This window comes from Symphodus melops (assembly GCF_947650265.1).
Source record: "Symphodus melops genome assembly, chromosome: 13".
NCBI lineage: Eukaryota > Metazoa > Chordata > Actinopteri > Labriformes > Labridae > Symphodus > Symphodus melops.
The window spans coordinates 3782416-3807282 of NC_136703.1; the positions used below are offsets into that span (position 1 = coordinate 3782416).

The 24867-nt window shown below is 42.6% G+C and overlaps 1 protein-coding gene across 8 annotated transcripts in view; it reads right to left on the reverse strand.

Annotated features, from left to right (window-relative positions):
- Positions 1-24867, reverse strand: part of agrn (agrin) — a 279779-nt gene that overhangs the window by 196188 nt on the left and 58724 nt on the right. For 5 of the 8 annotated variants that reach the window (XM_079360460.1, XM_079360454.1, XM_079360453.1 and 2 more), the window contains exon 3: positions 15535-15555. The exons of the other annotated variants lie outside the window; for them this stretch is intronic. In XM_079360460.1, the coding sequence (XP_079216586.1) occupies positions 15535-15555 (21 nt within the window). The remainder of the gene's footprint in view (positions 1-15534; positions 15556-24867) is intronic. 8 annotated transcript variants of the gene reach the window in all.

A 24867-nucleotide genomic window follows, 5' to 3' on the forward strand; every position in this document is an offset into this window, starting at 1 on the left:
CATTTTGACCTGAGCCAACTGAGGTAACAAAAGAACAGAAAGACTTTTCCTCCACTTTAGAAAGTTAGCTTACAGAGTTTTAAATACTTTAATGTGGCTACTGTATGAAGATGTAGCACTGTTGCCAGGCAACAGAGGGGAAACTGTAGTCACTGCACCTGGCTAACAAACAGTCCTTACACATAACCCTTTATAAAACCACACAGGCTGTGTTAACAGCTTTATTTATGGGTTATGCAAATAAGATACATATATACATATCAGCAAATACAGCTGGTAGGTGGATTTTGATCTTGTTTTTTAGACCCAGGCTAGCTGTTTTCTTTATGCTAAGCTAATCGAGTGCTAGCTCATACTTCATGTTAAAAGCATGGGCACAAGACTTTTGTTGATCAATTTTACCAAAATGTCTGACTGTTCCTGCAAAATAAAAACTTAAGTAACATATGCTCAATTTCAAACAGATATTTGAGTTAGCATTTGAGCTAGCATCTTAGTTAGCAGCTAAGCATCTCATCCCGAGTGTTTATAGGTTTGAGATTGAACCAAATTTTAAAAAGAGTTGAGATTGAAACTTTTTTCCTTTATTTGATAGGAAATGTTGGGGATGCCATGCAGCAAAGGTCTGAGGTCGTATCACAACCCCCAGCAGCTGCAACAAGGACAACAACAGCCACACAATATGTTTGCTAGGCTATCTGGCGCTCGGACCAAGATTGAACTTTTAATTGAACACCTATCTTCAAAAGTTGATTGATTATTAAACATAGCATTTCTAGCTAATGCAACCACTAAGTAATTGAAACCACCTTTATATCAGCACTATTATGTCTCTTTCCCTGTGCACATTGTTACACAAGTAAGCTCGAAGAAAAGAACTGTGTGAGGAAAACTATTTCCAACATTTTCTCCCTTAAAGCAACCTTTAGATTTCTGCTGATCAGACAGGTATATTTCTAAGTAAGAATGTTGCCATAGTCAGCTTTTAGATGTTTTTAACATGTGCACACACCCTGCAAACCTTGTGTGTATGGGTGTGTGTGTTAGCTGTGGGGCTCAAGCCGTCCTGTGATTGAGAATCTAGGGCAAACCCCTTAAGTGGAGAGATGGGGAGAGGGAGAGAGAGATCATCAGAGCCATTACTGCGTGATAAATGATTTGCTAGCTGGTGAGTTGCCCTGGGGGAGACGGTGGGGTATAGTATATTTGTGTGTGTGTGTGTGTGTGTGTGGGTGGGTGGGGCGGTTAAACCTGTGGCTGACTTTTATAAAGATCCCCTGGCGCCCACATCCTGCTAATGCAATCTGCTTCATTACAGGGAGAAAGGGGGGGTTGAAGGTGCTCTAACTGTTGAATCAACTATATGCGCTCTTTCTATCAGGCAGGCACACAAACTCAAACCACCCCACACACACACACACTCTCACTCGCAGTCTCACACTTGCACAGTGCAGGCAATCACATCTCAGGGGAAGAATAGCTGGAGCTCAGGTCAAGCAAGGAGGAGGAGGAGGCAAATTAGTGCAGAGTTGAAAGAGCAGAGTGGTAGACGGAGAGATGGGGGAGATTGGGAAAGGGTTAGAGCAGCCCAGGCTAGAGGGAAAGACTGACTGCTTTAACAGGGCAGAGTAGACATGTGAGTCATGAAAGGGGGGAGAGGTGTGAGAAGATAGAAAGAGTGAGCGATATACTAAAAAGATTCAGGTGCAGTAAGAGAAAAAAGGAGGTTTTGTTATTACATGTTGGAAAAGGGTCAATGAACAGAGAGAGAGAAGAAAACACAAGGGAGCTGGCATGACAGCATGAGAGTTAGGGGGAGACAGCGAGAGGGTAATGGCTGGTGGGAGAGGTGCATGCAGCTCCTGCCAATATAGAGGAAGAACCTGCGAGTGAAAAGAGGGAGAGAAATTGAGCAGCGTAACCCTAAAGACCTTACTGTCTGCTGGAGGAGAGTGCTCTGTGTAGGATATGCAAGTGTGTGTCTACGATGTTGTATGTTGCAGGGTATGCTGGCAGGTCTACGAGTTGGTGTCAGGTCTTCTGCTGCTACTGTGTGTTGTTGAGATTTGGAGGGGGAGGATTTCTGCCGTGATAGCCCCTGAGGGAGATCTCCATACTGGGGTAAGACAGCCTGCCTGCCTGCCTGCCTGGCCCGCCGGCTCCAACCTTTGGATGTGTCCCAGAAAGTGAGACGCAGCTGGATGGGCTCTGGCTCAAAGTATGAGTACTACAACAACAGCCAATATACATCCTGAGGTGATATGTTAACATGCAGGTGGAAGGATGAAGAGACTGAATGCATACCAACAAAGAAGCTTTTTTTGTCAACATAATGTTCTTTGGGCTCTGAATAATTTCATCAACCATTTTCAACTAATTTCTGACATTTTGCAGGCAAATGATCAGCAGATTAATCACGACTAAAAATGACAGATGAAATATTGCTGAAATAATCATTAGCTGCAGCCCGTACTTTGTGTGAGTACTAATGAATTCATGTCAGGGAGGTTAATGATAACTGGTATTTAAATATTAATTGTTTTCTTCTGATGAACAACTATCTTGGAATATATAAAAATGATCTCAAATCAATTTTCTTGGATAAGATACAAAGCCAAGTGAAGTTATCCAGCTTAAAACATAAACATGCAGCCCCCCTTTCATAATGATTTCACCATTTTCTTCTGAAAATCTGTCATGGATTGAATACTATTAATAATGTTTTGTTTTGTCGTTGAAGTAGCTCCAGGAACCAGGAGGGGGGATTGGATATGGATATGGATATGGCTTCTGCTAGCTATCTGTCAAGTTAACTTAAATCCCTGTTTGTAAGATCCCATGCATTCAACTCATTGTAAGTATCGACTGAAGTATTAGTGTGTGTTGGCACCGTCACATGGTGGTTCGTCTCTCTGTGTAAGATAAAGTCTTTCCAATCCTTGACAGTTTAATGTCACCCTGCAGAAGATTATTCACCCTCTGCAAAACTCGGGCAAATGTAGAACCCAATGCACAACTAGATCCAGAAAAAATGTAGGCTCCTGAAAAGCTGTTTGATTCAGAAAACAGTGAAGCTACAACCTCGCTACGGAGAGAGCAGTTCAATCAGACAACTCCCGCTTGGAAGGGTTTGATGTTTGTTAGCAGCAAAACAAAGCTTGAGTTTCGCGTCTAGGCTCCAACCTCATCACTCCGAGCAGATTGTGTTACATGCAGAAATTTGAGGAGTGATAAGATGATACCTTAAATCCCCCACAGTTGAAGCCTGTAGGTGGATTCTGGGGTGGTGGTATGGCTGAAAGTAAAAGTGCAGGATTGGTGCAGTGCATTCTGGCAATGACTGAGCAGAGTGAGAGTCCAGAGATATTGCAGCAATAAAGACCTCCAAATTGAAAGGACGCATTTAAGGTGATTGTGGAGAATGACGCATGTCAAGTGTGAAATAAGTGCAGCTCAAGTTTTCCGCCTGAAGTAGCTTGCAAGCATTGCTCCATTTCAGTTATTTTCACTGCTGCTGTCCAACATAATAGTATACAATTTTGAGTCAATCAGTAAAGGTTCCAGTTTGAAAGCTGCAAATAATATGAGACACTATATGTCATGTCTTATGATGTATTAAAGTCTTAAAAGAAGGCAAGGCTATGTTACTCCGAAACACAGCCAAAAAAGCCCAGATGTCTGACCTTGGCTCGGAGCAGGATTTAGCTTCAGAGGCCTAAAAGCTGATGATGCAAGACATAACTTAGAGTAAGCTTGATCATCCCTTCAGGAGAGTTTATTTTGCTTAGTCCCATATCCCCGAGTCAATAATGTTGACTCATCGACCACACTTTCCTCTGTTGTCGATAAAGCACATTGAAGCCTTTTAGCTTCTGCTTTAAACAAAGAAAATGACCCCATCGTCTGATGGCAACCCAGGAAAACAGACGTCAATTGCTGATAGTACAGTCCCGTTCACAGGGCTTTAAACAATGCGTGCTTCCTTGTGGCTGTTTTCCTTCCAGAACTCACAAAATTGTGTTGGCATTTACCCAGAAGGATAAGATTTGAAGGGGGATTAACAAGGCAGTGATTTGTAGGTGGACGAACCCAGAGTGCTGGTGGGGTAAAGAAAGAAATGATTTAGGTTCTCTTGCCCTTTAAAACTGTTCTTTTTTTCTCTACTGCATCTAGCTTTGCTCTTTCCTAACATTGCTCTCCATCTTATCGATCAGCAAATCAGCCGCCTAATAGACAGGTGGTGCTCAGTGCGGCGCGGTAAGGCTCGAGGTGAATGAGTCATAGGAACAGTCCAGCATATTGAAATGAACAATTAGAGCGGTCTTCCTCTGAAGAACCATGGGGAGAGGACAGCCTGAGGGTCACACAAACCCCCTCTGGGAAGAGGAAACGGGAAAAGATCATTGTCTTTTCTCCAGTCGTTGGGACACACAAAATAATTCACCAAGAAATCAATTTCCATCACATCTATTACAGACTACTGATGGAGCGGGAAAGACAGAGAACGAGAGAAACAGACCAAGAGAGACTCTCATTTCCCCCTTTTTTTTTTTATCCATGTTGTATTTTCTTCCCTTTTTCACTGCCCAAACCATTTCCACAGTAGAGTGCACTGGCCACAAAAAGACACCAGCAGTCGATCATGATAAACAGTCTGCATCTCTTCCATTTGTTTCTCTGAGAACCACAGAGCTACATGGGTAAAGATAAAGCTGCTGGAGCTTCGTGAAAAGCTTTTTGCATCCTTAACCAGAGGTGTACCTCATGAAGGCCAATATGTGTGGACATTTTGCTAGTGCAGATGCTAATACTTTCATGCTTATTTCTTTACACAAACTTGCATTTCAATTTAAGAATTATGCATTCTTTTCTTTCCATCTGCAAATTTCAAAATGATGCTTTTGCCGAGAAGTGAATCCTATGATAACAACACTGGATTTTTCAGTGAAATTATTCTTGTGAGGAGGCAAAAGCCTTGGAAAGAGCATTTAACAACCTTCATTCAACAATAAAATTCTTCTCTGAAAGCCAGACTAATGACATTCTAGAGACTACTCAGAATTCTGGCTTTCAGCAAAGATGACACCGCTAATACCAGAAAAAGATGATGCTCTTTTTCTCTAAGCAGGTCATAAAAGCGACACCCCTTGTTTAAGGGATGTGGTGAGGTCAAATAATGAAAGAGCATCACAAGTTTGCCACTTGTCTTCAAACTAAAGATCTCCATATTTTATTCTCTCTCCAAACCTCCAATTTCTCTGGTTTTCCCCTGCCGAGTCCTCATTATCAGCCAAGGAAAACAGAGCTGATGTGCCAGCGAGTGTGTGTATGTGTGGAGAGGGGAACTGCCAGAATCGAGCAGAGGATATGAGGAAGAAGAGGGAGGAGCGGTGATGGCAGTGGCTGTCAAAATTTGTAGGTCAGCGTAAATGTTTAATGCTTTATGCTGATGAGCTGATGCTCTTCCTGTCTCTCGGATAGATGCATTCAGAGCTCTGTCCATCCTCGCTGTCGCTCATATAAACACTGTCCCCACACATTTGCAGTCGTAAGCCATCCGCTCCTGAGCCCCTGCTTATATTCTCGCTGACCTCTCGGCACGCCAATTAAGCAGGTATGTGACAAGACGGCCAAAAGTGCCAATTAGGCCAATCTACCTCTGCTATATGCCCCCTTTCACCCAGCTCCCCGTGGTTTTCCCATAGGCAGCTCCCACCTCAATCTCCCATTGGCACTTAATGGATTTCCATGCCACTATCTCTCCTCAAGCATTCCCATTTCAGCAGTTACATCACGAAAATGAGTCCAAATAATGTTACTTTAATAGACCCACTTTAACATTCAGTCTGAAAGTAGGTGTTCCGGCTTTGCGCACACATAATTATTTAGCCTGGAGTACAAGTCATAATTGAAAGGGCCTGATAACTATTTTGCCTTGTTATGGGCACTACATTAAAAAAGAGCAGGCAGATGGATTAGTGTTACATGACAGGGAGGAAAAAAACTTGATTATGTTTAGTTTACCCAAAGAAACTCCATTAAAGCCTGTTTATCTTATCAATTAGGGACCCATAATCTATTTTGAAAGGAGAAATGTGGCTCACCGCAAGGCACAATCACCTCATAAATAAGGTACGTTAAAATCTTCAAACCAATTTATTTAATTTACCATACAATGGATTATGGCTTAAATCCAGTGATAATGGGAGTAGGCACCTGAGGAAATTAAAACGGAGAACTTGAAATTTCATGAGTCGTTTCCAACCCCCCCCCCCCCCCCCCCCCCCCCCCCCCCCCCTAAGGATAGAGGAGAATCAGTTGGAGTAATTTTTCACACAACACACAAAGTTGTCTCTCTGAGAAATACTGTTTAGATTTTGAAAACAGAGTGAAAGCCAAAGGGTACATTTGCTACTTTTTTCCATTTGATCAACAATCATTTCAAACACTGGTGCAGTTGTAGATGCATTATTTCCAACACGTAGTCATTAAGGATTCAGTGGAAGCCTGGCTGTTAATGGCTTTTAGATGCTGCCTCCCACACCCTACTTGATGGGGCATGCTTTCCATTAAAGCAAGAGTATTTTGGACGCTTACAGTTTGATCATAAAGCCCCATATGTTGCGTTTGCTATTCCCCGGCTTTGTCACAAACAAGCCTCCTCGCTGTTACAGCATGGGGCGACAACTCTGCTTGGAATCCAACGTGTCAAAATCCAAATTCATCACTGTCATTGATGGAAATTAGTAGTGAAAAGGGGAAGAAAAGCAAACTCTGTTCCAATAGGGTGATTAAAAACATCTCACACACGAACAGTCTGTTACTTGGGGCAGATTCTTTTCATGCTCAGGTTTTAAATAAAGCCATATCTTATTGTTCAGTTGTCAAAGAAGATCCATTACACTGTCTATTAACACAGACAGAGCGTACAAGGAGGGTTGGGCGATGCTTTTGGTGCTGGTTGCTGAATGGTTTTGGTGGAGGTTTAGCTATAAGGCAAGGCCTCCGGCACTGCTTAGTGTGACAAACAAAACACAACTGGGTCCTCTAGACTGGGTGTGGCCTGGATTCTCACAAAGCCCTCAGTGGGTCACTGCCTAAGGAGAGAGTCTGTGTATGACCACATGGATGGATGGATGGATGAATTGGTGTATCAGCCACAGGGTGGATGGAGTCACGGTCAGCCAGGTTTTTTGGACATGTACCGAATACCTAAATAAGTGAATGTCTGTCGAGGTCTAATATACAGTACAATTCAGCAACACCACTATTGCACGTGAAAGTTAGAATAGAGTGCCATTTCCATGATGAAACACATTGTACCCCATGTGGTGTTAAAGTAAGCCTGTAACACTTTGAAGCCCCTGATGGTCCAAATCCACAGCTGACACCATCGCTTTTAACGCCCATTTTTCTTCAGTACAGGCTCATGAATGCTACACAACTGCCCCACACATCAGGGGCTAATGGAGGCCTCACCCCATGTCGCTCCCATGAGGCCGTCTGTCCTGAGAAGGAAATGGGGGTGACGGAGGGGGGCATGTAGTGAGGGAGGGGGTCGTGTGTGAGTGTTGTGATGGGATGGGACAGGAAGGGGGGGGGGGATTCTGGGTCAGGGACTCAGTGCTGGCCTCTTAATCTTTAGATGGACAGGGTAGGGTGTTGGGATACTACACACACACACACACACACACACACACACACACACACACACACACACAGCAGATGGACACCCCCATTCACATTTACCTACTTAGCAGGCCTCTGGGCACGTGCACACAAACACACACACACACACACACACACACACACACACCCTTATCCTTTCAATGCAGCCCTCTGCATACAGTTGGTGCAATCATGGGTGAAAAAGATTATATTACCATAACCTAGATATTCTTGCCCCCCATGACCCACTGGGTTATGACGGAGGCGCTGCCCTTGGCAACACAATAACCCCAGCAGCACACTATAACGCTGAGCAGACTCTAAACTGGCTACTCAAGACAAGAGCTGATGCAATAGCGGCTCGAATGACAAATTAAATATGAATGTGCATTAACCACCGCCCTCCTTTCATAGTTCTCCTCGTTTTCTTCCTTTAATGATCGGGGTGTACATGATGTGCTCATAATATTTTTTGCTTCATATCCATCTCACTGCCTCCCCCTCTCATTCCTCATTCCTGTCACTCTCAGCTCTGTTTTTCTTTTTCTAAAGAGCAGATGCACCATAAAAAACATCATTAAACTAAAATGCATCTGTGACAGCACAGTTTGTCTGAGTTACAGTTGTGTTTATTGTAAAAGTATGTATGTGAATGATAATGTCCTCAGTCTGCTGTGATTCTCTAATGTGACACCCTGATGAGAGTGAGGAGGAGGAGGAGGGCTGCAGGGAGAGGCTGGGCGCAGGTTTGGACTCCCCAGAACTACAGACCGAGGAGGAGGAAGAGGAGGAGGAGGAGGAGGAGGAGGAGGAGACGATCAGCTGGTGGAGTCACCTTCATTTACTCTGTGTTGGAGCATTTGCTCCCCCTAGTGTAACTATTGGTCCTAGCAGCTTGACAGTGCAAGTTTGAACACTCTTGACGTGCGAGTTCCTCTCCTCTTCGGACACAAATTGAAGAAAACATCTGAGCTGCAGACATATATTTGATGCTTACAATGTTTATTTCAGTGATTTTTCATGAAGGGGGAAACCCATCTCTAAATGATTCGATGTTGTGTCATGCAGAGAAACCTCAAGATAACTGTCAGTTTCAGTCAAACAAATATAGATAGTCTTAAAATAAACAATGACGGAGAGCGTTTTTGAACCACAATTCTCATCACATCTGAAGAAAGAAAGGTGATGAGAATGAGGGTATCTCAACAGATCTTACACATGGAAAGATGAAAAGATAAGTCAAACAAGCTATTCATTGGCTGTCGTAACCGAGAGCAACAGGATAAAAGAGGAGAACTTAAATGCTCACAAGAGACCATACAGCAAAACTTCAAAGAGGTCGGACAACATGAGACTTCCAACTATTGTTTTACACTCGTGCATATATGTATTTTTCAGCTCACAGAAAGACACAGTATATGTAAGGTAGAAGTATAATATTGGAGTAGATGTTTGCTTCACACTGTGCAGCAGGCAGCCATAAGATGGCAGCAGATGCACAGAGAAGCCCTCCTGTCTGTTCATCCCATGCCAGGAACAAGAGCTATAGGCAAGTCACAGCATCGGTGAGGGAACGATAATGAATGACACTATTGAGCTCTGACTCAATCCCTACATCAGGGTGACAGACAGAAACTGAGGAAGTTCATTAACTGAGTGCAACTGTCAATACGCTGCATGTGCTGTAAACCAAATCCATGACATTTTAACTGAATAGTCAATATGTTTGTGTGTTGTTTCCCTCACATCGACACAGTAATATATTCAGTGACAGTATATTCAGTGACAGTAAATAAAATCAATGCTAGAAATCTTAAACTTGCTAATGGATATGATGTGAACTTAGCATGCAGTACTTCTACGATTGTTTGTTGTTGTATTAATTCTTGTATTGAGCTTATTCAGAAACTTCTTATGATGATTTATTTTATTGACACAGCAGGGCTTTTTGGAAAGGAAATAAAACAAGTCTGATTGATTGTGTATGAACCGAACTTCAAACCCTAGAAAAATGCCCTAAAAATGTAAAAGTAGTTGAGTTATTCCCCAACTATGAGTCCAGATGTTCTTGTTCTGAATAATCAGAAAGGAAGGTATTTCAACAGCTTTTTAGGCATATGCTCGAGGACACAGAGCTGGAGCTGGAAGAAGGCCCAAAGACTATTTCAGACATTTTCACGATTTAGAATAATATGTGATGTTATCAGAAGAGTATCTGCCGTATTTAAAGCATAATCAACAGGTCGAAACAGAAACCAGACAGACGTTATTGCTGGAATCTTGCAGAGTAATGAGCCTGCCCATGACACAAAGTTCACAGCAGCCTTGGAGATAAGATAACGAGCTGGCATGAGGGTCAGAACTCAGAGCGGTCGAGCAGAGGACAGTCAACACAGCTGAGGTGGCTGCTGAGTCTTGTTCTAACAGGAGAGGAGGCTGAGGTGGAGAGCAAAGAGGAGAGCGTTCAGGCCTGCAGGGGGGACAGAGAGGCTGGGATCACTGCATGGACCCTTGGTCATATTCCAACCAAGTCAATTACACTGCAGCAGTCTGTGTGTGTGTGTGTGTGTGTGGTGTGTGTGTGTGTGTGTGTGTGTGTGTGTGTTTGATTGTGTGTATGTGTGTGAGCATGTGTGATGGAGAGAGAGCCGTTCCTTGCCACTGAGGGAGAGAGGAGCACACACTCACAAAGAGTTAACAGCCAAGTTGACTCACTCCAGGCTTCTTGTTTTTCTCAGCTGCCAAAATAAAATGAGCAACTTCATAATCACGCCTCTGGGCAACAATAATATTCAAGTCATAGTGAATGAGTGTTGTGTATCCTGAGAAGCACACTCAACATGCTTCAGTTTAAGTAGCACTAAAGCCTCAACTACATTTACAAACAAAGATGGAATCTCCTCAGGTACTAGTCTAACCTGTGGAACTCATTTCATGATGAATAATAGATTTTAAAAACACAGCAGGATGTACCGTAAATTCCGGACTATAAGCCGCTACTTTTTTCTCACACTTCGAGCACTGCGGCTTCTACTCCGGTGCGGCTAGTGCATGGATTTTTTATGGGGGACAATGAGCTTCTGCCGCAAAAACATTTGACTTCGTCACGTCGGATCTTAATATCAGTCATTTTGCGCTTCATGCACGCACCCTCATGATGGAAAACACACGGAGAAATACATATGATGCAGCTTTCAAGTTAAAGGCGATCGACCTGGCTGTCAAAGAAGCTAACAGAGCTGCTGCACGTTAAGATGACACTGACAGCGACAACAGAGACTGAGGAAGTGAGTAATGAAGTCATTCTGAGGCAGTGAATGGATGGACTTTTTCTTGTGAAATATATTACGGTCATCTTTTTCATCAGCCGTGTTACAGACACCGTCGGCTAGGCTTCGTATTGTAACGGTTCATGTTGTAAAGTCAGTAGTTGATAATGTGTTCATAATTCCGATTATGTGGAGAGTCAGTGAATGCACCAGCGAGAACGTGCTGAGTGGCTGTATGAGAGAACGCTGGGGGAGAGAGTTGGATTGTTACGGCAAGTTATGGTTTTGCTCTCTGCTGTAAACGGCGTGGTCACGGCCGACAGTGATCGGGTTAAGTAAAAGTTATTATTTGAACGCTCTCGTCCTTTAACGTCCGTACGGACGCTACAGTATTTGCGGATGTTACCGGTAGCCTACGTCTGTGTAAATAGCTCTTGTTATAGCGTGGACACCTGCGGCTTATAATCAAGTGCGGCTTATATATGTACAAATACATTTATTTACTTATTTTTAGCCGGTGCGGCTTATATCCAGGTGCGCTCAATAGTACGGAATTTACGGTAATACCTAAAAGATACAGCATTTTAATTGTCATGCAATTTTCTTTGACGTTTTATAATTACTCGTGTTTAAGGTTTGTATAATGGGAGTGCAAAGCTCATTTATTATCTGTTTAGTTTGAATGTTTTGAAATTAAAGTCATAAACATGAAAAGCTTAAACCAGATAACATCTCACTGTAGCTATCTTTTATTCTCGCTGTCATATTTGTGGTTATTATCACAAGGTCGTGAATGTGTTATGTGTCCCTTCTTGTGTCATAGTGTCAATAACGTACTTTAAGTCTTTCTTGACAACATTTCAGAACCCCGTGCAAGTTCTTCCTCCGCTCTTTCAAGCTGTGCGAACAGGAACTGTCAGTCCTGCGTTGCTTCACGGCACTAAAAATATGTTGCTGAAAGCTTTTGCTCTCTATACACAGCTTACTCTACACACACACACACACACACACACACACACACACACACACACACACACACACACACACACACACACACACACACACACACACACACACACACACACACACACACACACACACACACACACACACACACACACACTTTGAAATAAACATTGTAGTAAGCACATATGCCTTTAGAGATAAACAGTCACACGCTCTTTTGGAAATAAATACGTGCACATACCGGGATGCAAGAGCTGACACGTAAACCTCAGAGCCCCGACACCTTGAGATGGATACAACACGCGAACAAGATGAACTTGATGTAAACTGACAAGGATGAATCCCAGGAGAGTAGAAGAGAACAGAAGAAAACACAAAGGAAAAGAAGTGCGCCCAACACTTATAAACATACTGTGAATATCTTAACCTAACTCTATGACCATGCATGAGCATGCATTTAGTAAATTCATCTGTCTTGCAGACTATCCTTATCTTAACTTCCATATCTGTTTGTTGTTTGTTGACTTGGTTTGATTTCCAGACAGCGCCTCCAAGAATGCAGCACATTTTGGCAGCCAAATCACAAATCTGGGAATGTCTCTCTCCTTGGGTGTCTCGAAATGCACCACCGAGGAAGAGTTCTCTTCTAAGTGTCTTTGCTTATCCAATAAAAACAAACGCATCGAGAAGTCAAAGCAAAATGACTAAAAGTTCACCGATTCATCATTTATCATCAGCAAGTCTCTGCAAGAAAAGTTTTATAACATACTGACAAGAATCCAACAGCTGCCTGGCAGGTAAGAAACCTTTTCACAACTTAAAAGCAGGTCTGGTCCTTGAAATTAAAAAAGGGTCTATTATGTTAGCATGTCAGGCTCATTAGCCTCTTATCTAAGACAGGACTGATACAGAAGTTCAGGATGGCCCTGGCTAGAGGGAGTGGGTTTTTTTTGGTTGGACTGATAGATGAGGATGTCCCAGATCCAAGGCCTGGCTCTGAGAGGGGGCTGAGGGCCTCGTTCTGACCTCAGGGAGAGAGACGGAGAGGAAGCCAAACCGGAGAAGGAGTGAAGGGGGCATGACAAGGGGGGTGCCGGTGATGAACAGTCTGTGATAACATATGGGGCTTCTACTTTCTGGCCCCATAAATGGAGCGTCTCTACTTTGCTCAGAGAATTACTAGTCCAGAAAAATGAAGTAAATATACCTTCGAGGGGATAAACTGGATGATATGTGTATTCAAAATGTTGAAGAAAATCAACACTTGGACAAGTTCAGATGAATTTCAACAGACATTTGCACATCAAACAATGTCTTGACACCAAGGTCACAGCTGGAGTTTGAGAGATTTAGTCAAATCCTTTAATTATTATTCTCTCCAACTCTTTCTGCCTTAGAGTCATGTACTTTCAACCCAAAAAGTCAGTCTCTTTGAATTAAACAACAGCCTTTAAGCAGCCAAAGAAACCAGACAGGTCTCAACTGAAAGAGGACCAAGAAAAAAGCCAATTCCCTACCTATCAGTTCCTTTGACAGTAGGCTGTCCATCAGAAGGGGTTTCTCTGCAAACAGCCAATACAGGGTAAGATGTGCACAGTTAAAGGATTCATGTCTAGTGGCCACTTATCCACCACCAAGCTGGATAATAGTAGAGTATACAGCTTCTCATTTAATGTGAATGACACCTACCCTCTAGGGAGGCGAAGGCTGAGGATCCAGAAGCTACAGGCCGTAACCTTCCAACTCAGACCGACCTCCCAAACCAGACCGCAGATAATTGCATCCTCTCTCATTTGAAAGTCACATTAAAGAACTGATAATGGAGTTCTGGGCTCAGAGTAAAAAGGAGATCACTGGAGCGCACAACAGATGCGTCTTTGGCCAGGGAAGGAAATTGGTATCTGCCTGATTCATAGCTATGGCTACAAAAGATTTTCTCCTCATTGGCTTGCATTGTTAATATGATGCATTTGAAAAGGGCCAAACTACCTGCTTCTTGCTGAAAGGTGTGCAGATAATAGGGTCGTTGGTTGATGAGAACGACACAGCTCACAGGAGAATGTGTAAATCAGGTGCTATCACGCAGTATGATTGGAGCACTGAGAAATAATTCCAATTGCATTGTCTTATTGTAGATGTGACAAAGGTCCAGGAAGGCATCCATTCATACGGATTGAGGCACATCAGTCATCTTTATAGTGGACCAGAGCAGGATAGTGAAATGAGGTGAAGAATATTAGCCAGGGTGACAATAGACTACATTTTTATCCAAAGGTTTATGAAGTTTTCGTGAACTTTTGCAACATAATTTACAATTGTTGGGTAACTTCCTTAGAACAGGAGAAAACTCAGAGTTCAAAATAGACAACAAATAGCTCTTACTCTTACACTCCTGGTACTCCAGTAGATAGTTTGTTTTCACCTTTAGCTTTCAGAAGATGTCTTCTTTCAAAACAACTAAAGTAAGCCACAAAGCACAATAGACTGTTTCTCATTGAACTTTAAATCTCAGGAATTGATTTGTTTATAAATGATGGTAATTTTACCAATCCCCAACAGTTTTCAATTAAGCAGCTGTTTTGATATGCTGCTGTGAATGTTATTACTGTTAGATGATGCAAACAAGGCAGCAGCATCAAAACCATTAGAAATGGTCAATTTACTTCCAAGCAAACTCAAGGTGATTTTTTTTTTCTTTAGTTAGGTCGACATAGTGCACCAACCCCCCAGATTTGTCTGACTGTCAGTTGTGTTCCACTGTTTACCAATCTTGCATTGTAACAGGAGCATCATGTGTGCATTGTATTGCATCCTTGGCTTGCTGGCGGTTGTTTACCTTTCAGTAAGAGTAAGCCTGGATCAGTTAATGAGATCCCAGAGGAAACCTCCAGTGAACAGGTCACAGACTGGTTGCAAGCACCAGAGCCTTCATATCCCCAACATGCAGGACCTCTCACCTCACCTCTACCCTTATACTTGCCATATAATCTTGTGTCTAAAGATTAAGTTTAAAGCCTCACTTGAGAGTTGATACCACACACAGTCATCCACTGTGGTATGCTTTTGAACACACATACACTTTATGCTTAAGGACTAATTGATTGACTGATAGCTTCAGTGATTAAGGGAATCAAGCGGTGCCATTGCAGAAACAATCTAAGCTTTCCCTTTACATTAAAAGGGAAACTATCTATGAGATATGTTGATGCAAAGGTGCAATTTTTAATAAAGTAATCTAATCAAAATCTGAAAGAAAACTGTCCTGCATGCAACAGGTGGACAGAGTCACAGCCTGCTGGATTTATCCTCATGCAGATGGCATACTTAATAAAGCCTTCCTATGCATTGTTCAATCAGACACACACACTGACCCAGACACACTCAGACACAGTCGTTTGGACAAAGACCTCCTGGGGGTGTACTTCAATGGTTTGTGTTTGTGAGTTTATGCATGATAAAGACAAAGGGGAAAAAAAGAAGTCTTCAGATATTATTCAGTCTTACAAATTAACCGTTAAATAAACTATGCAGCGGCAGGGTTTGAGTCAAGCTCGCCACTAGTCTACGGAGTTGACCAGGTTACAACATTTAGCAAAACCACAAACAATGAAGGACAGTTGGGTGCACTTACCTGCAATAATATATTTGTGAGCTTCAGTCGGCAAGAGAGAAAGACAGAAGAAAGAAAAAAAGACAGTTAGTGGAAGTAGATCTTAAATAAGCGTGAAAAACATATACAACTGAGTACCCAGGGACGAATGACTGACAGATTGAGACAGATTTGGGAGGTTGATGAGGAGGGGAGAGCACAAATCATGAATCAAGTGCTTTTTTCACAGTCATAACCTGTCTGTGTCACTGGGAAAAAAAAATAAGCATGTCATTCAGCAAAAAGGACAAACAACCAAGAAAGAAGATTCAGCAATCACTTCTCTTCCCTGAAGTGCATTTTCAATTTAATGCAATAAAATTAAATGGCCAAGAGCCCATAACTAAACAAGAATAACAACTGCAGGGATTGTGCACCTATAAACAGAAGAAGAAGAAGAAGAAGAAGATTCTTTATTTGTCATTGATACAGTACAGGTACAAGTACAACGAAATGGCTTTTTGGTCGAGGACCGGTCTGCAGCGATACTTCGCGCTGACCTTCATACGCCCCAGACGCAGCAGGGGGGAGCACTTTTGGGGTTAAGTGTCTTGCCCAAGGACACAATGGACATGTTGCTAGCAGGAGCTGGGGATCGAACCCTCGACCTTCCGATTGAGGGACGACGACTCTACCAACTGAGCCACAGCCACCCACGAAGAACCACACACACACACCACAGAAATACAAAAACAATCTCCTCAATCTCACACAGACACACACTCACACACACAGACACACACACACACAGGCAAGTCAATCTGCTGTTTGTCCAGCTGATGCAGATTGATGGTGAGCTGTGTTGACAAAGCATACGAGAGGCTCATCTATAAAAGATGGACTGTGCCTGGTAGAAACTGTGAACTATTTGCAGGGGCAAAACACAGAAACCACTGAGTTTCCTCAATAATTATTAACCAGAAACTCCTGGAGACAGAGTGTATCCTGCTGGGCAAGAAACCAGAATAATCCAAGACAGAAATGAATAATGAAATGAAAATCATATTTTTGTACTTTATGTGAAAAAGTTACATATACCCACTGTTTTAGGATTTTGAAAATGACAGAAACACAAAACACCTGTGTAGGTGCGCTGGTGGCCTAGTCGTTAGTTTGCCTGATACACGTACACCCGAGCATAGAGTAGCTATCAGAAGTCAGCACCAGGAGAAAAACATGTACAAGATTCATAATTAAAAAGATTCAAAAACAAAAACATGTGGAGGACTAGTAAAAGAGTCACTTTCAAACTGTATTTAACAAAAAACATAAACTGTACCTCATTACTAATCCAGTGTAGGACCTCTGGAAGCTAGTTAGCTGAAAAAGCTAACGTTGACCTCCAGCTAAAGTTATTCTAGAGTGGAAGCTGCATTTGGTCCCTATTGTGTTTATCTATTACAAAATAAGACCAATTAGCCTAGCTTAGCTTTTTTTCATTAGCTCAACTGCTAAACCCTAACTTGTGTGTGTTACTTTATTAGAATCTCAACTTTAACACATCATTGCTTTCAAGGATTTTGTTTAAAGCAATTTATTTAATAGTGGTTTGCCATTTATTTAATGTTGTACGACAATTATTCTGTCAGGCCTGGATCATGGCATTAACCAGACTTTTATTTACAAGCTTTAAGAGCTATTCATGCATGAAAACATGAAAAAAATGACCCTCAATGAGTGTTAAGTATTGTGTCGCAGCGGGAAGTTTCATTATCCTTACAAAACTAATCTACTGTGAAAAACCCTTTCACTTTTTCAAGCTGATCAAAATGGCGACCACCATTAAGCGTCATTCAACTACCACCCAAATAGCAGCTAAATGTAAAAAAAAAAAAAAACCCTGTATTTGTTCCATACAATAACCTCCAACCCCAACTAAACAGGTGTTTTGATGGGTTTTGTCCCAGCTCTCCTCCTCTGTTCCACCCTCTTGCATTTCTCCCGTCCTGCTTTCTCTGGACTGGCCTTGATCCTCATTATTCTACACTGGGGTCTTTGGGGGGAGCAAATGGTCTATTATCCAAAGATGGAGCTTAAGACAACTTAAAGCTCTGGAGGAGTGGCTATTTATACGGGTTGAAAGACAGAGAGAGAAGGAGGGAGTGTGTGTCTGGCCTGGCGTTCCCATATCACTTAGGCTAATGTGATTAAGGGCGAGCGAGTGGGGGAGTTAATTTAGCTCGGAGTATGTTGGTTCTTAGTGATTCATGTCAGGGAGAGTCTAGAGGGGGAGATGTGGCCGGTCACAGGACTTCCTAAAACACCCACGTACACTTATTCATGATGAAAAAAAGAATGTGGTGTATAAGTGCAAGCTCACTGTTTTAGTGCCTGATACCAAAATTAATAGATGAATGTACACATGCAACTGCCCCCCTGGTACAAACTAGGTTAGACGATTGTTCCCTTTACCAAGCTCACACACAGTTTTCTTCATTCAGCTGTCAAACCTGTACACTTTGATGCAGATCCAAACCCTTTGAGTCTGATCTGAGGATTCAGGAGAGCTTATGACTAATTGAGTCTTTGTTGTTTGTTCCATGAGAAAAAGGGACCATATCAGTAGGTGCAATTAGGTGTCTTATAATCCCCCAAGTCATCCAGCTCAGAGTGTTTCCTCAGCTTGGGACATGGAATAAGAACAACAGCGTAACTGCATTGTTGGCAAAAATATGCCCTGTTAGCTATAAACATACAAGCAGATTCTGATTTCCTCCATGCATCAGCAATTAAAAGCACGTCCAAGAGCCGAGCTGCTGCTCACATTAGCAGAGCCTGTTCCTCAGTTTGTTTTTTTTTGTTTTTTTCGATTAGGATTTTTTCAGTTTTTGATGTGAGTAAGGAGTTTTTTAAGGGGCTAAAATTGTCTGCACATATGTCAGCAGTCTATGATGTCAGCCCCTCCAAAACTAAATAAAACAAAACAAGTTCTTGAGACATGTGAATCTGTGATGTGACGTTATTCAATGTAATAAAGGTGTACTGTTCCTGAGGTTTAGTGTGGCAGTTAGGTGCTGTTTCAAAGGTAACATGGCAGACAGTGTGAGTGTGTGTGTGCGTGTTTGTGTGTGTGTGTGTGTGTGTGTGTGTGTGTGTGTGTGTGTGTGTGTGTGTGTGTGTGTGTGTGTGTGTGTAGGTGTGTGTGTGTGTGTGTGTGTGTGTGTGTGTGTGTGTGAGAGAGAGAGAGAATAGGGCCTCAACCATGGCAGATGGACCTTTGGAGACTGAATGGGTTTTATCTTTTCTAGTTGCCACCCACACATATTTTACAGACAGACACTCTTTAAAAAAATTAGGAAAAGCTTCAACTCTGAATTGTCTGGAGAGATTTTTAAAAAGTGGTTAAATATATACAGTATAGTGGCACTATCTTTAATAAACTTATGTGCAGGTTACTGCTTTCAACTGTACAGTTGAATACTCTCGACACACTTGCAAACCTCTTTAAGATTTCATTGTGAATGGAACAGCAGAAGGGGGTCTTTGTTTGCAACTCGGCTGCATTATGAGTCCCCTCTACCCTTTAAAAATATTGTCCCCTCGACACAGGATATCCCCCCCCCCCCCCCCAAAAAAAAATACAGACAGGAAGAAAAATGTGTAATCCTCTCTTCCCTTCTGTGACTCTATTCTTTGAAATACCTCCCTCTGCCCGCACATTGGTCAAGGCTTTGAGGAGGAAAAAGTCAGTCTGCTCTAATCGACCTGCTTCGAATGCTGAGTAACTGAATCACAGTTAGAGTTGTGCACCGGGCCCTGTCTACAACACAAGGTCATTTTGTTTTCTGGACAAAAGAAAATGCACCAGAATCGTCGCAGAGTTGACCAATTTTCCACACTGTCCTGCTGATAGACACCAGAGCAGAACATCACCATGTCAAATATAATCAGCCCTTTCAGATTCATGGTTAAAAAAAAAAAGGATTTATTGGAGCTTCAGATAGCATGAGTGAGTTTGGACTTGAGAGTCTATTAGCTCATGCTCAAATGGGGCCAAGAACTGGGGAAGGGGTGAGAATTCCTGCTAACTTGGACCAACTATGGCGTTTTCTCACACGCAGGACACTGGGTTGTAAAAAGTCCTATCAGTTTCCAGCTGTGAGGTGTATACAACCCTTTCACTATTCCCTCCTTTTCTCCAACACTTGAATAAATAGTAGCTGAGAAACTGGCTGGAGGGTGAGACAAAAAAACAGAGGAAAAGGATCCCATTGGAACTTGTTTACCTCACGCAGCACATCCCTCAAGTCGCCCCAATTTGATCAGCCTTGGCAAACTCTGCCAAAAAAAAAAAAAATGCTGTCCAGAGAAGAAAGCACAGCTTGGGCTGCTTACCTTCCTTCTAGTGGGTCTGCCTTAGCTGAGGAGTAATGAGAACTGAGTTTTGAGGCTGTGCTGAATGAGTCCTCTGCATGTCCTCAAACATCTTTTTTTTCTCCTATTTTCTAGCTATAACAGACGCGGTGTGTTGGATCAGGGTGTCAAGCATGTAAGCGTGTCACCCTGCAAGAGACAAAGATTAGTGCATCTATCAAGAATCTTAATCTCCGAGCACAGCAGCCACATCAATTTGGTAATGAGTCATTTGCATATTCACCTCTGTGGCACTTTGATTACATATAAGAGAATATAGAAATGCTAAGAAGGTTTCCTTGCACTCAAGCAGAGTCTTTGCACAATGGCATAATTTCACGCAAGGCAAATCTGCATCTCCACTGTGGGCCTGGGCCTGCCTTGATTAATTTAGTGTGAGGGAAGAGATTAATCAAAGCTGAGCTTCCAAAGATGTTTTCTGAACAAAGTACACATAAATGTAAAAACCTTGTGGTTCACATTGTGTTTGTTTTATTTTATTCAAAATGCATTTAGAGACGTTTCTCTGTTAAAATATAGAAAGAATGCTTATTTCAAAACTTTTTTTTAATGATTAATCAAACTTTTATTCAAATTTGTGCCAAATCTTTAATTAAGTTCGAATTTATGTGTGGGAATAAACCGGAGCATCCCGGAGAAAAAACCCCACGCAGACCCAGAGTGAACACGTCAAGTCCTGACAGGCAGAAACCAGCCGGCTTCAGACTGTCAGGACTCTACATGTCCCCACTGTGCCTGCTTGGCCTGTTACAGCCGGTGTGTTGGGGGAGGTGGAGGTTGAGGAGATGATGGAGAGGCTGAGGTGGACACATACGGAGCAGCATCTGTTTTTTTCTGATGTTTGTATTGACGGCGATAACTTGGAGTGAAGGCCTTCTTAATCTTCCTCCAAGTAGAGATCTTCTCCTGCTCGCGCAGTTTTTCCTCCTCTGCTGCCGGTTTAGCGGACAGCTCAAGGCTCTCAGCCTCCTCTTGTTTTGGGAGGTCTTCCACCTTTTTTTGCAGCGCCTGACTTGTCTCCTTCTTGGTTTTAGAAGAGTAATCAAGCATGTCTGATTCTATCTCAGAGGACAGATTCAGATCTTTCAGCGTCCTGTTCTCCTTTTCGGACTCCAGCCTCTTAGCTTTCTCTAACTTCAACTCGTCCTCCAACTCCTTGATGATCTGGAGGTTTCTTCTTGACCCAGCTCTGTTCAGATCCTTCTCCCTTTTCAGATGGATTTCTGTACGATTCAGTTCGATCTTCAAGTCTGCGACCGTCTGCCAGTGTGTTTTGCGTCCCTGATATGATGGGCGATGGGGTTTGGAGGACATCATCAGAGTCTCCTCAAGTTGAAGCCTGATCTCCTCCAGTTCCTTCTGGAGGCTCTCTTGTTTGTGAAGGTCCTCCACCTTGTTCTGCAGGTTCTCATTGGTCGCCTCTTGTGCTGCCAGTTTGGAGGACAGCTCCTGGCACATGCTCGTCATTTCCTCCAGCTCGTTCTTCAAGGTCAGAGTTTGCTCGGAGGTATTGATGCCGCTGCCGAAGGATTCTTGCAGCTTTGGGCCACTTGAGTCTTTCTCCTGGAGTGCAGAGATGATACTGATGAGCTCCTCCTTGGTCTTAAAAGAGTAATCAAGCATGTCTGGTTGTATCTCAGAGGACAGCTTCAGGTGCTTCATTTCGTCTTTCAGCGTCCTGATCTCTTTTTCGCACTCCAGACGTCGTGACTTCTCCTTTCTCAGATGGGCTTCCGTACGAACAAGTTCAATCTGCAGGTCTGCAACCATCTGAAAGTCTGTTGGCTGATATGATGGCCGATGGGGAACACCCTGGTTTTCCCAGCTCTCTCCTTCCCTAATTTGATGGAAAGTTTGAGCTTCCCTGTGCTGGGATCTGTAGTACTGCATGGCTGTTTGTAGGTGAAACAGGGCGTTGGATGTAGTACTCTTTGTGTAGTTGTTGACGAGTCTATTCGACAATGCTGTGTCCCAGAATGAGTGTGTGAACTCTGTTTCAGAATGAGTGTGTGAACTGTTTGTCTCAGGCTGGATCCGTGAACTGAAGAGGCTTCTGGTCAGAGTTTGTATTTATGCTTTAAAGCTGAGATTCTAAACGGCTTTGATGGTCACGAGTTCCAGAATGGCTTTGAGCTCTTTATTTTTCCCAAACATTCTATCACCATGACAACATAACATAACATTTAAATCAGAGCTGGTTAATTCAACATGGCCGCCCCCAGCATTAACATTACACATAGCCCAACACTGATGGCTGAAATAAAGCATACAAAAGAAACATTGACACTGATCAACGCTCCGTCCTGATTTAACTTGTGTTTGGAGCGATCAGGTCTACGCAGTGCGAGCAGATTATAGTGAACTTTGGTTGTACATCGTGAGCGATACAGTCGCACAGTGTCACAGCGACTTCTCTGATTGATGGAGCTTGCTGTTACCATGGCAATGGTTACTGCCCCTCCGTGCTGGCTAGCTAGTTCGTAAGCTAACTTTAAATGTGCTAATAACCTTGTCATGCTGCCATGAATGTAGTTTACATATTCAAAAACACAAACTACAATATAGAACAACAACCGCATTAACAGTAGTAGTGGATTGTGGGATATGTAGTTCATTGACTCTAGATGAAATTTATGTAAACAGTATTGAACCTTTGCCTTCGTTTTTTATGAGGTTTTGGTGCCAAATTAAATGTATTCACTGAGGAAGTTTTACGAAGAGGGCAGTCACTGTTCAGCTCAAACAACAATGAACAATCTGATCTAATGTTAAGATTTAGGCTTTTTTGGACCGATTCCTAAAGAGGCAATAAAAAGTTCTCTCTCTCTCTCTCTCTCTCTCTCTCTCTCTCTCTCATATCACTCTTCTCTTTCTCATCAATAAATATTTTCCATCTGTCCATCCTCTTTACAGCCTGCTTCCAAAAAGCACAAATAGGTGTGATTAGCTCATATCTTCGAAGTATCTAAAACCCAGACACACTGACAGACAGAGAAAGACACAGCTGTAATGAAAAGAAATTGAGACTGCTCTGTGAGGATGATTTTGTCTGGTTTGGATGGTCAGACGAAGAATCAAGTCTCTCCAGAAGTCTCATGTCTTTTTTATTTTTTTTATTTTTGCCAGAGCAGCTGTGAAAGCTTCCTCCCACTCCCAGTCTGTCTCCATGCACACCCTGCAACAGTCTGACCCTGTTGAAATGTCGAAGGTGGGAGCTGCTGCGATATAAAGCGGCTCCATGTTCCTCCACTGTGGTCCATTTACACTGAACCTTGAAGCTGATGACATTACGGGAGGCGTGAGGCTGACGGCCCCCAAGTTCCTGGAATTCCATCTGCTGCAAGAGACCACTGTTTCTCTTCAAACCCCAAACTGTACTGCCTTATCGTGTGTGGAGCCACAGGTTATGTCTACACACAAATATTTATGTAAAAATTTGACAATCAATCCATTACAGACATATTCAGTCATCTGGTAGTCTCCAATCAATAAATTAAATCAACTGAGGGAGCAATATTTAAGATATTATTAAAATTAAACCATTCTACTCGAATATTAGAGAGTTTTTTTAAAAATGGAGAGAGGTTAGAAAGGTTTACAGATAAATGCAGAAATGGCTAAACACTGAAGCTTCTCTATTCGCAACACAGCCACTCTACAGATAAGGGGGGCAGACAGCGCTCTTTATTGTTTTAAATTCATATAAGCAATACTTAATCACAAGATCTTGATTATTGGTTAAATGTTTATTTTCAACCAAAATTTGCATATTCCATAATGAATAAACAAATCATCGCAATCTGTTTCATTTAATTCACCGTGCCAAACATTTTGCAACCCAGTTTTGGAAGCTTTTGTTTCTGTGTATGAATGCTGAAAGTAAAGATTTTGTGTGAATATCCTAATCCTCTTTGAATCCTCACGAGGTGTCAAAAAGTTACAGAGCAGGCATTTTCAAAGTAAGTTCAATGGGGAAAGTGAAATATGGCGCTAAAGAGGACACTAGATCGTTTTTGAAAAGTGCTGAGTCACACTAAGCTCGTCAAGTGTCCCCCATGGCAGCTCAGCAATGAAGCCTTTCTCCCAGACGCATTCATCAAACGGATCAGGATCATGAGTCCACTGCTAAATGCCAACTTGGCATGGCTGAGCTTTCCAATGGCTCTGCTGAGTAATTCATGCAAGCAATTAATGTCTGCGTTCTCAAAGTCAAAAAAGACACTGGAAAGGAAAATACTAAAGCCATCCATAAAGCAATGAGTCCAGTCATGCTCTCTGATGACATCACTGAATGCTGAGCCCGACCCCCATCATTTACTATACGATGTCCCATCCTTCAACGCCTTTACCCTTTAGATAATATCCACCCCCATCACAAACCCAGCCATCCCCCTTTTAGCCTAATAGGCTGCTGCATTAATGGCTCCAGCAGATCTCCCTATTAGAGGAAATTGCTTTTAATTTAGCCAATTAACAAGCTCGTAAATTCATCAGCGGAGCGAGAGATCTGCAGAATTAGCGAGCGAGTGTGTGAGAGAGAGAGAGAGAGAGAGAGAGAGAGGGGAAATGAGGGGAAGACCATGAGTTGTTTCCCGATGCACTACAGGTGGATAATTATCAACAACCTAAGAGTTGAGAAGCATGACGAAGCAGGCTGAGGTTATTGGCTTCGTATGCAGAGGACGTGCAGAGGACAGTAACAGAGAAGTCCTTGGCTGCTGACAGGCACTCGGCAGATGAGTGATATTATAATATATTGATTCATGTCTGCTTACTAGTGCAGAGGTCTACAAGATCAGTGTGTGGCTTATTGAAGGAGCTGCCTGGTGTATTTAAGAGGTAGACAGTCCAGTGAGGATTTTTACTGAAACAAAATGAAATCCAAACTGAAGACATTTAGCTCCTAAGGAACTGAAGATGAGATGAGTTATGGAGAGATGG